This window comes from Sceloporus occidentalis, unplaced genomic scaffold (assembly GCF_023333645.1).
Source record: "Sceloporus occidentalis isolate IW3139 unplaced genomic scaffold, rSceOcc1.0.p SCAF_18, whole genome shotgun sequence".
Classification (NCBI taxonomy): domain Eukaryota; kingdom Metazoa; phylum Chordata; class Lepidosauria; order Squamata; family Phrynosomatidae; genus Sceloporus; species Sceloporus occidentalis.
In genome coordinates this window covers 2,938,857-2,955,545 of record NW_028316998.1, presented here as the reverse complement: position 1 = coordinate 2,955,545, position 16,689 = coordinate 2,938,857, and the positions used below count along the sequence as shown (strand labels likewise).

At 40.7% G+C, this 16,689-nt stretch overlaps 1 protein-coding gene across 1 annotated transcript in view; it reads right to left on the bottom strand.

Annotated features, from left to right (window-relative positions):
* LOC149302550 (ribonuclease 3-like) overlaps positions 1 to 16,689 on the bottom strand; it is an 89,365-nt gene that overhangs the window by 34,309 nt on the left and 38,367 nt on the right. The window contains exons 16-19 of the mRNA XM_089482230.1: positions 11,197 to 11,304; positions 2,910 to 3,048; positions 2,035 to 2,095; positions 1,295 to 1,354 (exon numbers count right to left, since the gene is read on the bottom strand). Of these exons, the coding sequence (XP_089338356.1) occupies positions 1,295 to 1,354; positions 2,035 to 2,095; positions 2,910 to 3,048; positions 11,197 to 11,304 (368 nt within the window). The remainder of the gene's footprint in view (positions 1 to 1,294; positions 1,355 to 2,034; positions 2,096 to 2,909; positions 3,049 to 11,196; positions 11,305 to 16,689) is intronic.

Here is a 16,689-nt window from a genome sequence, read left to right as displayed (position 1 = left end):
CTATTAGGGGGGAAAAAAAAGCTTACATTTATTGTTAGAATGGCATCTTTGCTGATATTTTTGCCCTAACGTGCTGAGCGTAAGCCTGGGGTACAATAAGTTACAAGAAAAGAAAAGGGATGCAATTTCTTTGTTGAATGAATGTTTGAAAGGAAAAGAAATAAAACGGCATTGCGTACTGGCATTATTTAGAAGTTGAAATCAAGTTTGCGTTCCTTTTAGAAATAACTTCGCACTTTAATTCTTCACTGTAAAATCCCCGCTTGGCATCTTATTAAAGAGAAATATTGACATTAAAACTACTTTTTTTTTTCTCCCCAGGTTGCTACTACGATTCTTTAAGAAATGCCTCATAAATCAGCCCTAAAACTGCACTTTAGAATTTTTTTTTCCAGTACTTGTTTATTGGTTATATATCAGAAGCAAACAAAAAAAAAAAAGCCCAAAGTATTGCATACGTCGTCATATTTCATACTCTGCCTTCCAAGGTTAGTCTGCCTAGTAGAAAAGGGAAGCTATTCAACAAATCCTAAATGCAGCAACTGAGCTAAAAGAAACGCCGCAGATGATGTTACACAGCCGAAGGATTTTATCTTGCATGACGTGGCATTTTCAGGGCTGTCCAATGACATAGATATACGGAAAATGTTGAGCCACAACCAATATGTATATTAAAATGAACCCACAAACACATAACATATCAAATGCTTATTATTTGATTATCTATATATCTATCGTGCGTGCGTGCGTGCGTGCGTGCTGTTCAAAAGTTTGGGGTCACGTAGTAATGTCCTCATTTTGAAAGAAAAGCACACTTTGTCTATTAAAATAACATCAATGGATCAGAATTACAGTGCAGACGTTGCTAATGACTATTGTAGCTGATGCTTAACCCCTTAATGGCAAACTCAAAATGCATTGTTTTCAATGGGTTTTGGGACCGCCCATTGTCCTTAAGGGGTTAATAGGCGTACAGAGAACATTTATCAGTTACCATCACTCCTGTGTTCGCCAATCCAAGTTTACGTTTAAAAGGGCTAATTGATCATCAGAAAACCCTTTTGCGATTGTTAGATGTAATATGTCATTATGCTAGAAATGTCCTTGTTTTGCATGAAAGTGACCCCAAACTTTTGAACATGCATCTGATTCAAAGTGGCGTTATATACAAGGGGCAAAATGGTGCTTTCATGTACTCTGTCTTCTCATTTGTATACATAAGAGTGCATTATAGAAATGGGGGCAAGTTAAGTAAAGAAACCAGGGCTTTTGGGCATAACTGAAGATTTGTTACCTTGTTAAAAACTCAACGACTGCATCTCCTAAAAACTCCAGACGCTCGTTGTGGTTTATTCTGCAAAGAAAAAGCTCAGTCAGTATCTTTACTGAAGACTAAGACAGAAAACAAGTGCTCTGTTCTCTTTTGAACCCCCAAACGTACACTGCATTTAAAATGTTAAACACTTTTTGTTCCCTCTAAAGCAGATACGCATAAAAGAAAGCACACACAAAAAAAAGTGAAATCATGCTGGTACCACCAGCAATTTTAAGTACATCTGATAAAAATAATGCTTAAAAGTACATTTTTGAGGACAGCTATTGGGCGCAAAGAGAATACCGCATTGATCGTCAAACTGTGGGTACGCAGGTTTTACGAATTAGTTCAGTTCACAGCATGTGTCTTTATGGATCCATTTTATGAACTGTGGTGGATATTAGGCACTGGACAACAACAAAGAACACGCAATGAATAGTTTTAATTCCAAGCAGCAAAGAACGTATTTCAGCGAACTTTCCTTTGCTGTGATTTCAACTTTCCACAAAAGTCTGCTTAATGCCACACGCAGTCCTCGTCTGGAAATAGCATCGACTCCGCTATAGCACTTTCACGACTAAGCACTTCAATTAATTACCCGGTTTGGCCAAATAATAAATAAAATTGAAAATCAGCTCCAAAAGGCACACAAGGGAGTTTTGAAATATGGTCAAATTAAGCAATTTGCAAGTATGTAGCAAAGGCGAAATGATTCTTACCTTGAAGGGGTTGGATCGTCTTGCCCCAGACGAGACATAATGTTTATCAATGTATTTATCCCTGCATCCATGCAAAATAAAAAAAGTCCATAAATGATAAATCAAGTGGTTATAAATCCGTGGGGAAAAGTTCATTGAAAAACACATTGGCGGTGGCTTAAATCAATAGTGTTCAGGAGCCTGCGCTCATAAAAATATAAGAGCATTTTCTCATCATATGCTTGTAAAAAACTAAATAGCCTGGGATTTACAGCTCAACTCTGATCCTATACTATAGTTAACACGAGCACCAATTACATCTGCTTTAATCCTATCATTTTATGCAATGCGCTTCAAAAACGAATAAATTGCTTGGCTACAAATTCATTTGGACAAGGGCAACAAAAGCCATAATTACGGCCAGGCCAGATTTTCAACAAATAATTACGGAATCGATGCACTCGCTTTCCTTTCTTTTCTTTTTTTTTTGTATTGCAGTCAAGCACTGGAAAGGAATGCGGGGAGAATTCATGAGATAAATAAAATTCCCAAGGCTGAAAGGCTAGTGGACATAAACTTGCATTAAACGTCCCTAGCAAAGCCCGGTAAAAGATTAGGTTATCATTTTAAGATTTCATTCAGTCTGCTGCAGTGGCAGGGCAGCAGAGTCTGCAGTTGTTAATGAATAACTCCCAGGATCCTCTGCCAGCTTTTGGTTAGAGACCGGGTGTTTTTTTGCCAAGCACAAGAAAGCGACTAACACAGATTATACACAATGCAAAAAGTTGCAGAGCACAGAGTATTATGTATTCATTTTCATTCTATGGTGCGCTAAGTGTGACGTAGGCTGCACTGTGCTGTGAACAGCGTCGTTATGGATGCACAAAAGGACATACCTTTTTTCCGCATGTACATATGGTGGACTTTTCTATCTCCGTATTTCGGCTGCCTTATACCACAATTGGAAAGCGAGTTGCGGGCATGGTCAGGATTCATCCCGAAATTTAAGTGGTGGCTTGGATGCGTCATGGCCAGCTGAAATACCAACGGAAACGTCTATGGCAGTCGCAACATCTTAAAACAATTACATCTGGCATTCAAAATGTACATCTACGTTTACGTGTGGGAGCAAGACGTACCACTGGAGATTATTTTAACATCCCCAAGGACATTAGAGAAGAGCAAGAGTGCCCTATAGGATGTTAAAATACAACACACTTGGTCATCTTCAGGGTGAAACGGATACAGATAACAGCGAATTATACAAATATACAAAACTATTGTATATTCATATATATTCTTTAAACGTTCTGGTCTTAGACAAAACAATAACTTTAGCAGATTTTATTTTTTCTAAAGGTTCAGTCGCATAAAAGTAGCTTTCCGTTGCTATTACAAGGCACTGCAAGCTTCCACTCCACCTAAAACATTTGGGGTTACTCTTTCTGAAATGAAGTATCTCGCTCTCATTAGGTCACCAACACGACCTATATTTTGATGAAAAACAGCTCTGCTGTAGGCGCTTATTAGCATTAGAAACAACATTTCCAATACTCCGTTTAGTTATGAATGTCTTAATTTTAACAGAGCGGATGAACAACACGTTAAAAGCCCTTTTCACAGAACCTACTTCCCGGTAAATTCAATCTGTAATAATCCGACAAGTTACAAGATGTTAAATTCTTGAGCCAAGAAATGTCCCCTGAATGTAAAGTACAGGGCTCAGGATCAGTATCATGGGGCCGAGGGTCCTTATTCTACTGTTTATTACAAGTGACAACCGTTAAACAAATGTCACCGTAAGGCACGGTAACAAGAGGATTTGTGGTCTAGTCTGCCAATTTGTAATACCTATGGTAAAATCTTAAGCCTCACCTAGACCTTGGCTTTGTTTCATATCAGATTAGTCTCACCTGTATCCCATGCAAGTTTAAATTTCCCTCACTTTATTAACCCTCTGCCACGCTTGCTAGAAGACCTTCTTATAGTGTATTTACATTGTGGGCTCTTCATAAAATAAGTCTTTTTCCTTTTGTACCATTGGGACCGAGGCTATTTTTAACACTTTTGCAGTGTTCGTGTTTAGATGTAATTTTCTCTTCACTCATTTAGTGAACCCACACAAATTATATGTTGTTTTTTTCAGGACAAGAAGGGCTTTCTTTAGATATCATTGTTTTAATCATATTATCAAATTTCCCATAAAAAAAATAAAATATGATGAAAAATGTAAAAAAAACCCCCCACATTTTCTGACTTTTGCCCCAAAAATCTTTTACTCATCCCAAAAAAGCTAATGAAAAAACCTACTAAATATATTCTACTATTTGTCCTGAGTTTAGAAATACCCAATGTTTTTATGTTTTTTTGCTTTTTTCTGCACGTCATGGAGCATTAAGTACAAGTAGCATTTTGCTATTTCAAAACCATTTTTTCCAAATCTGGTAATTCTTCCCCCCATGTGCCATTTCGGGTATCTTTGAAGCCGGCCAATGCAATTTACCCCATCAAATCATATATTTTTGAAAACTAGACACCCCAAGGTATTTCAAATGCTAGAATTTTAACTCTTTCCATGCACTAATTCTACCACCAGTCTTTGTCAAACTTTGTGGTAGTAATTTATTTTGTGTTTTTTATCGCTAAAATTGCTCTTCAGGTATGGATTTACAGCTCCTGATATACATCACTTTCAAACAACACCCCAATATGTGTTCAGCAACATCTCCCGAGTACAGTCATACCCCCCATGCATGGGTTTGTCGGGTTGTTTGGGAGGCAAAACACCACATTTAGGAAGTGCAAAATTTTTTAACTTGGAACTTTTACATCTGGTCATTCTGCCCCATGTCTTAATAGGACCATCTTTGAAGCCGGCTAACTCAATTTACCCCATCATACCATATATTTTTAAAAACTAGACACCCCAAGGTATTTCAAATGCTAGTATTTTAACCCTTTCCATGCATGAGATTCTACCACCAGCCTTTGCCACACTTTGCGTTAGTATATTTTTTATTTTTTTACACAAATTGTACTTTGGGTATACATTTATAGCTCCAGGTATACGTCACTATCAAAACAACACCCTAATATGTGTTCAACAACATCTCTCGAGTACAGTGATACCCCACATGTATGGGTTTGTCTGGTGTTTGGGGTTAAAATGTCAAATTTTGTAAGTGCGCTTTTTTCCCCCCCATTTCGGTCAGTCTGTGTCTATGCCCTATCTTTGACTCCAATTTACCCCATCAAACCATTCATTTTTTTAAAATTAGACACCCCTTGGGTATTTGAAATGCTTTTATTAAAATTTTTCCACGTCAGGATTTTTGGGAAGATACAGCGCTAATTTTAGCACTTGCTCATAATAATAAACGTTATTTTTTTATTTTATTTATTTTACTCTTTTTGGACTTTTTTTTTTTTTTACATTTTGCTGGAACTGGATAGTTCCTCTAAAGCATAATAATTTTTAAATGTTACCATGTTTTTTTTTAAATATTTTACTAATCACATAGTGATTAGAAAGCTGGGCTCCGTTGACTTGTATGGTTGAATGCAGTACCTGTATCCAACCTGCAAGTGGAGCCAGAGTTCTCTAGAGGGTCTGGAGACCGTCTAGCGAACTTTTTCTTCGCTATTCTTATTTTTTTTTCCCGGGCCGCCGCCATCTTGCAGATGGCAAAGACTGCGTGCAGCTGCGGCTGTGACCGCTCTCCGGAGTAGTCACATGCCCGCCCCTGGGGTAAGTATTTGGTGTTGCTGGATGCCTCCTGATCGAGACATTCCAGCGACACCATTGAAGTTTAGGAGGTGATCGTTGATCGCCTCCTAAACGCTTTTAAAACGGGCGTCCGCCGCCATACAATGTATGGCGGATGTTGACGCCCGGGGAGGGGCCAGACATGGCCCATCATGCCGATCTCTGTGTTGCTGAATGCCTCGACATCGAGGCATTAACAGCAACACCGTTTAAGCTTAGAAAGTGATCGTTGATCACTTTCTAAGCTTGTTTAAGTCTCATGACGTGTCAGGCACGTCATAGGTCGTTCAGTGACCGTTTTGCATGACGTGCCTGACCCGGCAATAGACGTTAAGGGGTTAATAAATTCATGCTGGGCTCCTCAGCACCAGCCTTGAGACCAACCCTAATAGGAGCGGACATGGTAAGAGCGCAAATACTCACGTGTGAGTTAGGGAAAAAGACAGCCTTTGATAAAGTGTTCACATTCTAGAATACAGCTATTGTAGACACAATAATAAATCTGTCCATTAAAATAAAGTGTTAATTTACAGAAACATTCAAGTAGGAGACTTCCAAATGACCATTTGCCTAGCATCGCTTAGAGTCTATAGATTGCGATAATTTCACTCATGCCTGATTTTAATAGGAACTAAATTTGGGAGGCATCTTAAATGGTCTAAGATGGAGAAAATGTGAATTGTTACCCTAGGCATTCCTTTTTCCTAAACTGTCCAGGAAAACATGAATTCTTACATAGGATCTCCTTTTTCTAGCTCATCCTTAGGCAGCGTTATGTTGGTTGCTGCCTAGGAAAGAAAGGTATATACTGCGAGAAGAGGTGAGCTGGCCCGATAAATATTTTAGCGAGAACCTGAGATTAAAATGCTTATGTAACTGCTGAATACACCCTGACGTTAATATATTAAGGGGTCCTTCAATATACAAACATACCAGTTCAAAAAAAAAAAAGTTTAAACAATATTCCTCTAAATCAGAAATATGGAGACACAAAATGAATAGGATGTATTTTTGTAAGATTTATTATTCGCAAAAAATCCTCCAATTTATATTGAGGAAAAAGCAAAAAAAAAACACAAAAAAAACCCCAAAACATCAGATGTTTACCATGCCTTCCGGGACAAATTATTTTACAAGAAAGCACATTTCACGAGAAATGAAAGGCATAACATATTGCAAGCGGGAAATCTATTGAAAATATTCAAGTCAGGCAGGGAAAGGAGCTTAGGTAATACAAAAAGCGCCAACTTCTGTCGAAAGAAAGGTTACCACACAAGCCAGGCTTCTGTTTAATGTATTAAAACACGTTGCCTGTTTACATAGCTAATACCGGAGTCACTGAGCGGCTTCAGATGTACAGTCTGCCGATTTTCCACATAAATCAAAACAGTGATTGTTTAAAACCCCCTACAGCTTTCTTTACGTTGGCTTCTTGTAAGGATTATCTCTTATCTGATGCCAGGGATGTTTTGCAAGTCGGAGTCAATGTGTGGATGGAGTCAAACAGATCCGCATCCCCTCGTGCAAGGCGCGCTCTTATCAGATATAGCTAATCTGTTCAAATCGGTTTATTCTACATGGTATTAGCCGGGCTGGGTTTATAAAAGCAGATGTAAAATGCCTTCACTTGTAATATGCGGGCACGCAAAGAATGCAATGACTAATGAACATCTATAGGCCCTGAGCCGCAACAGCTACTAACTGTAGATAAGGAGGGGGGGGGGGCATTTTATTTGATGAAACATAAAATACTGGATACGTAAATCTTATTGTCATCTGTGTTTAGTTTTAAATGTTTACCACCAACAGAATTTGTGAATTATGATATTATCGGGAGTGTAGAAAAATGTTAATCATGCCGCTTTGGTAAATCCATTAGAGGATCTGGTCAGAACGTTAATTAAAATAAATAAAAAAACGTTGTCTTTTGCTGCGTTGCGTATGCCGTTTAGGTATAATGGCAGTTTACATGTTTATGGCGGGGTTAATGTGAAGATCTGCCGGCTCAGACATCAGACAAGGTTTTTCATACCACCTAAAGTGCATGTTCTTGGTGCCTGTGGAGGGGACGGAGGTCTTGTTTGATGCCAACGTCACATGGAGAATCATGGTCACCGGACAGCACCCCCTTTGATGATGGGGCAAGCTCTCCTTCTTGCCCTGTGAAAGTTCCAGCCCTGCTTTTTTTTATTGCGAGAACCAGATTTGTTTGTACATGAGCTAATTATTTCTCAACACAATTGATAGTCAGTATACGAAACAAGTAATCTGCCATAATTACCAAAGAAGCTTATTATAAGCGAGTAAATCAGAGGGATTAAGATATTACATTCGAGGACTAGATTTGCTGCATGGCAGGCAAAGATAAAGATTAAAAAAAAGGTTCGTAACTTCTCTCTAATAGTCGAATGCAAACAGAGCTAGGAGGTACAGTAAAGTACAAAAGGTTTAAAAAGGGTAAATGTACCTTTTTTTAATGTGATAATGAAAATCGAATAATTGTATGCTCATTCTTGGTAACCGAATGGCCTGCAATGCGGCTCACGTGCCCTGACGTGGACGTCACTCTCCTTAACCCTACATTTTTAGAGCTTGTTGCACTTAATACACCTATGTAAGGGAAATACTATAAGAGCAGCCATATCCGGGGTCTTAGAATCTGCAAAACATATATTATTAGAATCCTACGTGATGTGTATAATAGAACAACCACCCTCCCAACATGTTACGGTATGCAAGCCATCCGCTGTTATCGTTAAAAAAAGAGGAGGGGGGGAAAAAAAAATCAGACAGCATTGGAATGGATCTGACATAAGCAAAAATAATTTCTTAAAGTTGTCAGCGCAATAAATATTTTAACCAGAGCCAGAATCGATTGCACAATTTTCAAGACGCTATAGATAAAAGTTAGTTAACAGCCTGCTTTATAAACATTATGGACAAAAAGAATGCACCAAGTTACAAGACACATTCAACCACTAAACGTATAGATTTGGGGGAAATTATTTCACGGGCTTATTGAAAAATATTGCGTATTATATTCCTGAAAATACACAATACATCCTTCTTTATGTATGGTGCGTGAATGTTTTAGGAAGTATAACATCTCCACGTAGAGGAGGGCAGAGGCCACTTGTGGCAGGCAACGGGTTAATCTGATCAGCACTCAGCATTGTACGAGACAGCACATGGAATCCTGAACACTTTCTTTCATGTGTCTTGCATTTTGTAGGCTTTGACAAGATAAATGTACCTCATCTCTCGGAGTTGGAAATGAAAAATTACTTTACTGCCTTAATGCGTTGGTTTTAAAAATATTAAAGATTAACTGCGTTTGCCATTTTACAATGTGTCGGCACCCCGCCGCGCATAAATTTTGGGCCCTCAGGAAACATATTTGAGGGCCCCTGTCATTAAACTTTACAATGTACTTAATGTCGTATAGGGAAAGAAAGAAAAAAGAAGGGGGGGTTCCCTACAAATACAGATGTATCCATGCAATACATGTATGTATTGTATTATACAGCATGTATACACTGTATTTTCTTCTAGAGATCAAACAAGTATTTCTAAAGGGACAGTTCAATAAGCGCGAGACCCGCTAATAAAGAAGGATGCATATTACGTCACTTTAAATAATGGGGACGTTGGAGAACATGGCAATGAACCAAAGTTTATAAATTGGAGAGAGAAGAATAATAGACAAATCCTCTAATTTCAAACGTAAAGATTATCAACCACAATGTTGGTACACAAAGCAAAGCCGCACCAGCCCCAAATCTATCTCTAGACAGATTTTCAGCTTCTATGGCATCATTAAAATGAACATATTCGTAGGGAGCTTCCCACGAGGTGCCAGCGTATGATACCTCAGAAGCTACATTGTTCCAATTTTGACACGGATTATTGAAAACTTACAGCAAGATACAGTGAGTTAATAAAAACATTGTCTAGAGCAGCGGTTCTCAACCTGTGGGTCACAACCCCTTTGGGGGTCGAACGACCCTTTCACAGGGGTCGCCTAAGACCATCAGAAAACACATATTTCCGATGGTCTTAACAGGGTCGGACTGGCCCACCGGGATACCGGGAAATTTCCAGGTGGGCAAGGGCAGCCGGCAGACCAACACTCGAAACAGCCGCTAAGCTTCTTCGGCCACCGGCGCCTAATGAAGGGGCACTTTGCCTCCAAAAGAGCCTTTTAACCCCCATATAACACCCCCCCCCCCCGACTTACCACTGCTTCTGACTCCCTGGTGTCTGGTGAAGGCAGTGGGTGGAGGCCGACATTCATGAAATTAAAGGGGCTGGTGTGCACACACCGTGCCGCCCAATGGCCATGCCTCAGCACTTCATCCCACATCTTAAAAGTGCGCACACCAGCCCCTTTAATTTCATGAATGTCGGCCTCCACCCACTGCCTTCACCAGACACCAGGGAGTCAGAAGCAGTGGTAAGTCGGGGGGGGGGGGGGGTGTTATATGGGGGTTAAAAGGCTCTTTTGGAGGCAAAGTGCCCCATCATATGCCTTTTAACCTCCTTTATGCCACTCTGCCTCCAGAAATGCCTTTTAAACCCCCCTTTATGCCACTCTGCCTCTAGAAATGCCTTTTAAACCCCTATATGCCACTCTGTCCCATGATATGCCTTTTACCCCCTATATGCCAGAATGGCATAAAGGGGGTATAAGGCATTTCTGGAGGCAGAGAGGCATATAGAAGGGTATAAGGCATATCAGGGAGGCAGAGTCGCATATAGGGGGTATAAGGCATTTCTGGGGGCAGAGTGGCATATAGGGGGTTTAAAGGCATTTCTGGAGGCAGAGTGGCAAGCCTACTCTGTTAAAAGCAGCTACTGTGTTGAAAGCAGCAGCATTGGAGGTAAAACGACACTTCATAAATTATAATTACTGGGTAAATGTAAAATCATGTACTGTAAAATCATCAACTACTGCAAAAAAAAATATCTGTTATGAAGTAGCAACGAAAATAATTTTATGGTTGGGGGTCACCACAACATGAGGAACTGTATTAAAGGGTTGCGGCATTAGGAAGATTGAGAATCACTGGTCTAGAGGAAAGGACAAAGCATGTGACACGCATCAAAGCAAGAAAATGGGCAATCACACTAAAAACGTGCAGTTTCACAACAAAACTACTTTGACTCAATTCACCATATTTACTCAAATATATATTTCAAGCTAATCACTTTTTTTTTTTTATTATCCTGTAAACTATTTTTAAAGTGGAAAGCAAGCAGTTTTTATTACTAGTGCCAGATTCAAAGTAAACTTGCAAAAATATTGTGCCGTGTTCTAGTATTTGCATATTAGCCTTGTGTGGGACACTTAGGAAGTAAGCGCAAATACAAAGTGTAAAGGACGTATGGACATAGATGATGGCATATGCCTTCCTCACCTGTAGCAATCCACGTTCTTTGAAAATGTAGCCGATTAATTTGTCCAGATGCATCAAGCATTTGTGGTAGCGGATATGGTGGGTCAGCACTGGAAGCATCATTGCATGCTACGGTGAAAAGAACAAAAAGAAATATTAAAAATATATATATATAAAAAAAAATCAGCATTTGGATGACGGCCAATAACATATCATTGGGATATTTGAAGATATTATACATCTTAGATTACTTTTCAAGAGCATGCACATTTTAAACCTGTCCATGCAGCGGGAGAAGGACAATGAGGTTAGTGTTCTAGACCCACTTGTAACAAATTGGATTTTCCTTTTCAATGTTTTTTTTCCCCCTTCAAATAAGACATGCTTGCCTTTTCCACAGAACAAAACGCTAAAGTGTCACTCTATATAATGCATAATAACTTGGCGGACTGCTGTTGTTTGGGGCGAGTACACAGATGTGATGCCAGGATTGCATTGATTTATCCTAACTTCCAAAGTGTGCCGGAATATATCCCCTCCACAAATCATTCTGACTGGCAGCGTCAGAAAACATTGTTGTACTGTGACAAAAATAGGGAGCGGTCATCTGCAATGATAAATAGGCATGAAAGCATTTAACGTATAACTCCTACTGAAACAGTTTGTGTCAAATGCGCATTAATCTTGCCAGGGCCCAGCAAAGAATGCAAATGCATATAGTGTAATGGAGAGAGAACTTTTGGCAGGGACTGCAATGTCAATATAGTTTATGGCAAACCTACGGTAAGGTGCGGCCAGCGCCATGAGTGGAGACGTACCAGAATTCTAAACATTCTCTATTATGCTCTGCAGAGAGACAAGAGAACTTGGACATCAGGGGGTTATTATAAAGAGTAATTCCAGTGCAAAGTGTAAAATGTAAATCAATTAGCAGGGACATTACATTGGCTGCTTTAGCGAATGTTCCACATTTAGAACGCTGCCTCGAAATCAATGCTTCTACATGACAACAGTTTTGTTGTAAGGCATCACATACAATGATGTCATTTTAGAGATGGGTCAGTTTAGTTTGTTGAGCCAGACCTGTGTGTGAGGACCAAAACACCCAGGTGGAGGAGCAATTTGGAACAGCCTTGTCTCGTGACCAGTAGCGTACCTAGCGTGGGGGGCGGTCCGCCCCGGGTGTCGCTCATCAGGGGGGTTGCCACGGGCTAGGGTGACCACATGTCCCTGATTGCCCGGATCCCCGGCAGCCTTTTTTTACAGCCTTTTTTACGCGGAGGAGACAGAGGGGCGACTAGCAACCGATCGGTGCCCCTCAGTCTCCATTGCGAGGCTTCTAACTCCGTTGCGGTGCCGGGCATCTCATGCTGAGCGCCGAAATATGACGTCATATTTCGGCGCTCAGCAGTGAAGCAGCGCAGCGGCAGAGCAGGAAGCAGCGGGCAGAGCAGGAAGCAGCGGCAGAGCAGGAAGACGGAGGCGGGAGGGAAAGGAGGGTAGATAGTGGGGAGGGAAGGAGAGGAGGGTAGATAGTGGGGAGGGAGCGAGAGGGGGGTAGATAGTGGGGAGGGGAGGGAGAGGGGGGGGTAGATAGTGGGGAGGGAGGGAGAGGGGGGGTAGATAGTGGGGAGGGAGGGAGAGGGGGGGGTAGATAGTGGGGAGGGAGGGAGAGGGGGGGGTAGATAGTGGGGAGGGAGGGAGAGGGGGGTAGATAGTGGGGAGGGAGGGAGAGGGGGGGTAGATAGTGGGGAGGGAGGGAGAGGGGGGTAGACAGTGGGGAGGGAGGGAGAGGGGGTAGACAGTGGGGAGGGAGGGAGAGGGGGTAGACAGTGGGGAGGGAGGGAGAGGGGGTAGATAGTGGGGAGGGAGGGAGAGGGGGGTAGATAGTGGGGAGGGAGGGAGAGGGGGGTAGATAGTGGGGAGGGAGGGGGAGGGGGGTAGATAGTGTGAAGGGAGGGAGGGAGGGAGAGGGGGGTAGATAGTGAGAAGGTGGTAGAAAAGGGGAAAGGTAGATAGTGAGAATGAGTGAATGGGTGGATGAATTGTCTGAATGAGGGAGAATGCATTAATGAATGTGTAAATTTGTGTGAATGGGTGAGAGAATAAATGATTGTGTGAATTAATTATGTGAATGAAAGTATGAATTAGTGAGTGACTGTTAAAGTGTTTGTGTATATGATAGATGTATATAGATGCTAACAGCAAACATACTCCTATCATGCCAAGTCAGCTAGTACATGCTGGAATCTGGGTATACCTGGGCATGATAGGAGTGTAATTGCTGTTAATCATATAAATAAATATTTTAATATTGTTATTGATTTTTTTTGTCCTATTTTGCTGTGTTACTTACTTTAAATAAAAGTGTGAGATTTTTTTTTATGGTGGGGGGTCATATTCGGTTTTCGGACAGGTAAATGCTGCATTTACGGTTTCAGTCCAGAAGTTTCGGTGCATCCCTAAGCCAGACAATGAAGTGGTAGGCCTACACCACATCAATGTTTGACTTAGTATATAGTGGTAGGAGTTATGCTGCACTATTATCAATGTCTGGCTCAATGTATAGTGATAAGGATAACACTCTACCACCATCAATGTCTGCCTCAGTATATAGTGATAGGTGTAATGTTGTACCACCGTCAATGTCTGCCTCAGTATATATTGGTAGGAGTTATGCTGTACCACCGTCAATGTCTGCCTCAGTATATAATGATAACAGTAATGCCTTACAACCTTCAACGTCTACTCCAGTTTATAACGATAGAAGCTATGCAGTTTTAAAGTGTTTGGGGGGGGGTGCCACATACAGGATCCGCCCCAGGTGCCAAATACTCTAGGTACGCCCCTGGCTGTGACCCATGCATGACCAAGGTCTACCCAGAAGGTGGACTCAAGTCCAAGACGGCTCCCTCAGCAATATATTTCAGATTTAGGTAAACACTGGATTTGCCCTAGGGGACAGCCCACTCCCTGGTATCCAGGGTAGTTTTTAGATCTGAAGTCTAAGGTTGCAAGTTACCCATCACTTGAAACTTCCATTTCAGGGTGTCAGAATCCTGATAGCAGGCTATATTCCTTTGCAACAAGGTTAACAGAGTGCTATGGAGGAGGATCTTGGGAACATTAAAAAGGTGCTTGGTACAAAACGTTGTGGTGTTGCATAACAAGAGCTCAAGATGAAAAGAGTGACAAGACAACTAGCTAGTCTTCCATAGGATGTGTGTGCTTGACTGGGAGAAAAACCAGACACCTTTCTTATTCCACTCTGCCTGATGCTCAAAGGGTTAAAAAAAGCACGTTCCGAAAAACATACAACAGACTTTATGTATTCATAATTGCTTTCCTTTAGCTAGTGATATTTTTCTTCAGCTTCCTGCATTGTACTATCATAAAGGAGAAACTTTCGACTTTTAATGCCACGAATGCTCGGTTTGCTACTATTACACGAATCAGATCAATAGCTGAAATTACCTGCAAGAGCACAATTTAAATTAGTCACAATAAAGTTCCTACACTGGTCTCCAGACACCAAATGCTACTCACGCTTGCGCTGGAGATGGGGAAATGTAAATGTTACGGAGCAGAACCTAATTTGAACCTAGATAAATAAAACCCAGAAATACGAGCCAAACGACTGGGGAAAACTGTACCTTGGAGGGCACTATCAAAATAAATGTATGCAATTACAATGATTACCTCTATTTTGGAAAAGCAAAACCCAACAAATAGCAAGCGGAAAATTGAGATGGAAAGCGATGTCAACTGTAGCCTCTAAAATGCTGCCGGAATGGACAGCAACTACAGGGATATAGAAATGTAGAGAACAAAAGGATTTTGTCAAATGCAATGTTCAGTACGTGAACAGAGTTAAAATAAAGGACACGGGGGGAGGGAGCCTGTGACAGGGACATTGCCTGTTCGCATAGAGTCATTAGTGCGTCTTTCAGTTACTGACTTCCATAAACCATAGAGAAGACCTAATAAGAGACTAGCCCATTTCAGAAAATATGCAAAAATTCCCAAGTTGCAGTCGATCTTTATTTTGTTCCTTTTCTTAAATACGCAAGGGCTCATACGCTTAGAAAATAAAACCAAAATAAAAGACGCATTGATATTAAAAACTGCCTGCAGTTTTGCATTGGTTAAAGAGGAATTCCCACCATTTTCTGTAGGTGTCACTTGTCTCTATGGTATGTAGCAATGAGTGCTGATTTGTTTTTTTGATTTGAGGAACCTACATAAAGTTTCGAATGGATGTTCCTTTACTTCCTGTTTTCCCAGCATTTTGTTATTTTTGAGACAATATGTGGCTTTGAAAAGGATGTTCGATGCCACTTATGAACAATTTTTGTGTGACAACTTTGCATGCCGAGTCACATTTGATGCAATGAGGCGACACGTGCCGGAACCCAGGACGAGCACGCAAGTTCTTGTTTATGGTACTACATGTACGTGTAGATGGCAGCCTGTGTAGGTGAAAACAGACAGAGAGCAGGCACACAGTTTATCTTTCCATTCTGAGCGCTGCTAATAGCCCCGTTTTTAATGTAAACCTCACTTGTATAGTCTGACCTCCAAGCCCCCACTTCCCGCAGAATGCTTTTTCAGTGGCTGTTTTGAGTTTTGGTGTCCAATGGTGCTAATCACCCAAAGAGTTAACAGCAGTCTATTATACACTCTCCAGATTTCTTTTTTCTTTTTGTCAAGATCCAAGGACATTTTATTGCAAAGAAATATGCATTCATTAAACAATAATTTATACGTAAGTAAAGAATGTGGATATGGCACTCTCTGCCCATATCACTTACCCTAATTGGAAGAGCTGTCAACTACTACGATAAGATATGTTCTTTTCCTAAATACCTTTAGTAGTAATATATTAACAGCGTTGTTCACCAAAATTGTTTGGCGAGGATTTATATGGCTTACTACGGTTATGGCATATAAACGATATAAAGCAAAAATAGCAGGTTTCTTTTAAATCAATCCTCCTTTAGGCATAACAGGCTTTCACAAAGTCTCAATCAGTGGAATGTACCCCATAAACATGTATAGGTTGTTACCCTTGTCTAGCCTCCCCGGCATTTTGTGTTCTGCAGAATGTTACAGGGGTAAATACTCTGCAGAGGCGCTTGGTTCCATCTAATTTACGTTGATTGGTTATTAACAAGTCTTAAGAAGCTGGACGGTAGCTGGAAGGGTTCAATCCTAAAAAGACTGCTACTAGAATAGAAAACACTGTTTTCTTCACTGATGTCTGGAAGCGTGATCCAGGCACTACAGCACCTATAAAAAGAAAAATTTTAAACGAGGAAAATAAAATATATCTATATTTATGACAGAGCTCCTTGAAGACGCAATGAGGCTTTTGGATCTACACTTGTGAAACAAGTAACTGTATCCCAAGTTATGAACCAGAAGCTAAATATGTCAAGGAAGATATTACACGTCTGAATGCTTTCAGTTTGTAGAAACTCCGGTATATATTACTACAAACGGTGGCACCTTAAC